Source organism: Colobus angolensis, unplaced genomic scaffold (genome assembly GCF_000951035.1).
Source record: "Colobus angolensis palliatus isolate OR3802 unplaced genomic scaffold, Cang.pa_1.0 Scaffold34, whole genome shotgun sequence".
Taxonomy (NCBI): domain Eukaryota; kingdom Metazoa; phylum Chordata; class Mammalia; order Primates; family Cercopithecidae; genus Colobus; species Colobus angolensis.
Window position 1 is genome coordinate 4,317,799 of NW_012116710.1, and position 3,033 is coordinate 4,320,831.

The window sequence follows — 3,033 nt, forward strand, 5'->3', positions numbered from 1 at the left end:
GAAATTATCTCTAACAAATAGACTTTTACATAACCACAATGCTATTATCACACATAACAAAAAGTTTCTTAATATTATCTAATATTGTCAATATTCCCATTCTCCCAATTATGTCTTTTTTTTACATGTTTGTTCAACTCATGATCTAAGTAAAAACCACTCTTTCATTGCATTTGATTGATGTTGTCTCAAGTCTGTCAATACCTAAGAGTTCCACCTTATTCCTAAAAAGCCAATTTAATGGGTGGGAAAACAAGGGAATTCCTCTTGTAGAATTACCCTTATTTTATATTTAATTGCTCCTTTTCATGTCATGTAATTTACTTTTCCATTCCTTGAATTTTCTATAAACTGGGAGTTAGATTTTGAGGCTTAAATTCAGGTTCAATATTTTTGGCAAGATGTGTTTATCTTACTGTATCACATTAGGAGGCACATAATTTTTACTGTCCTGCTTTTTGTGAAGTTAAGATGATCAGTGGGTTCAGATGTTGTCAGTCTCATCTATTCACTGTAAAGTTCACAACCTTTCACTGAATAGTCTCAACCTCTACAGAGAATCGTGCCTAAATCCATTATTTCATTATGTGTTACACAATAGTTTTTCTAATACAATTTTCTATTATTCTTTCTGCATTCATTAGCCTGGAATTTTCTAATAAAGAAGAACTTTACCTCATTAACTTCTGGTTGCCTTGAAACACAGTTTACACAGGAAATGTAGACTAAATGACTTTCCTTTCATTTGCACATTTTCAGAATGAGGTGCTTCCCTGGCAACCTCCATGTGTACACTACACAGATGGAAGAATATGGAGATAATAACAGGTAAGATCAAAAGCTTTTCCACATTCAGTACTTTAATAAAGTTCCTTTCTAGGATGAATTTCCTATAACATAGTTTCAAAGGTGATGAAAGGCTTCCATATGTTCATCAACATATTCTTTACTTTAAATAAATCTTCCTATGCTTAGTTGTGAGCATGAAGCAAAAGGGATTCCCACGTTCAAAAACCTTTCCTCTAGAATGTACTTCCTATGCACAACATAAAATTCACAATGGAAGAGTTCTAATAACTATTAAGTTACATTATGAATTCGCTGATGGTAAGTAAGATGTGAATGTTGTCTAAATGCCTTTTTACACTCCTTACATTTGTAAGGTTTCTCACCAGAATGAATTCTCTGATGTTGAATCAGTGATGAATGAAGTCTAAAGGCCTTTCCACATTCCTTACAGTCATAGGGCTTTTCACCAGTATGAATACTTTGATGTTGAGTAAGTTGTGAAAGCAGTCTAAAAGTCTTCTCACATTCCTTACACTTATAGGGTTTCTCACCAAAATGAATACTCTGATGTTGAGTAAGCTGTGAGAACAGTCTAAATGCCTTCCCACATTCCTTACATTCATAAGGTTTCTCTCCAATGTGAATACCCTGATGTGAAATAAGTTCTGAGTAACGACGAAAGAACTTCTGACATTCCTTACATTCATAGGGCTTCTCACCAGTATGTATTCTCTGATGGAGAGTTAGATGATAGCCACGACTAAAAGTCTTCCCACATTCCTTACAATCGTAAGGCTTCTCACCAGTGTGAATTCTCTGATGCAGAGTAAGTTGTTGCCGCACTCTAAAGGCCTTTCCACACTCCTTACATTCATAGGGTTTTTCTCCAGTATGAAGTTTGTGATGTATTCGAAGGCCTGTACTACACAGAAAGGCCTGACCACATTCCTTACACTCATAGCACTTCTCAGCAATGTTAAGTCTCTGATGTCGAGTAAGGTGTGCATACTGCCTAAAGGCCTTCCCACATTCCTTACATTCATAGGGCTTCTCACCTGTGTGAATCCTTTGATGGAGATTAAGTTGTCCTCTAACTCTAAAGGCTTTCCCACATTCTTTACATTCATACGGCTTCTCACCAATATGAATTCTCTGATGTACTCGAAGGTCTGAGCCACATGTGAAGATCTTTCCACATTTTTTACATTCATAGAGTTTGTCAGAAGTATGAATTCTCTGATGTCGACTGAGGTGGGCACACTGTCTAAAGGCTTTTCCACATTCTTTACATTCATAGGGTTTCTCACCAGTATGAATTCTTTGATGGAAAGTAAGTTGTTGTCGTACTCTAAAAGCCTTCCCACATTCCCCACATTCATAGGGTTTCTCTCTGTTATGACTCTTCTGATACAGAGGAAGAGATGTGAGTTTTCTGTAGGTAGACGTTTTTTCAGAGGTGGTTTTTGTCACTTGCCTGAAACACACTTCATGAGGACTTTCTTGTCCTTCAAGTCCACAGCTTTTAATTCTTTCCATTACCTTCCACTGAGATAAGTTCATTTCATAAATATCCTTTTCTTGAAATAACTTTTTAGTGTCATATCTGGATTCCAAATCTGAAAGAAAACAAGACCAAAACATATTTTCCTGTTCTACACAAAATAAAAAAAAAACTTTATGATAGAAATCAATGACACACACAAAAAAGAAAGTCCAACTGAAGTAAATGGGCTCAAAATCTCTAAAATAGGCAACTTTAAAAAAGCTAAAAGGAAATATGAAAAAGGATGAGTTAAGACCAGATTATTTGGGTGCAGATCAAAGTTTGAGACTCCCCACTTCAAGTTTTTAATTTCTCTTTTCAATTAGAATAAAGAGCAAATACTTTATCAGGAGTAACATGGACTCTGTTAACTACAAGGTACCAACTCAAGCCACTGATCCCTTTGTTGTCCATGTCCCTATCACACTTGCCTCCTTTCTGTTCCTAGACTGTGTCGCAATCTTTCTTTTTTATTTTTGAGACGGAGTCTCTGTCGCTCAGGTTGGAGTGCAGTGGTGCGATGTCGGCTCACTGTAACCTCTGCCTCCCGGGTTCAAGCAGTTGTCCTGCCTCAGCCTCCCCAGTAGCTGGAATTACAGGAGTGCACCACCACGCTTGGCTAACTTTTGCATTTTTAGTAGAGACGGGGTTTCACCATGCTGGCCAGGCTGGTCTCGAACTCCTGACCTCAAGTGACCTGC

The 3,033-nt window shown here is 37.3% G+C and overlaps 1 protein-coding gene across 1 annotated transcript in view; it reads right to left on the bottom strand.

The window, feature by feature from the left end:
- Window positions 1-6: 6 nt before the first annotated feature.
- Window positions 7-3,033, bottom strand: part of ZFP30 (ZFP30 zinc finger protein) — a 9,877-nt gene continuing 6,850 nt past the window's right edge. Inside the window, exons 2-3 of the mRNA XM_011952356.1 lie at window positions 2,037-2,405; window positions 7-1,949 (exon numbers count right to left, since the gene is read on the bottom strand). Coding sequence (XP_011807746.1) covers window positions 1,081-1,949; window positions 2,037-2,405 — 1,238 coding nt within the window. The 3' untranslated portion in view covers window positions 7-1,080. The remainder of the gene's footprint in view (window positions 1,950-2,036; window positions 2,406-3,033) is intronic.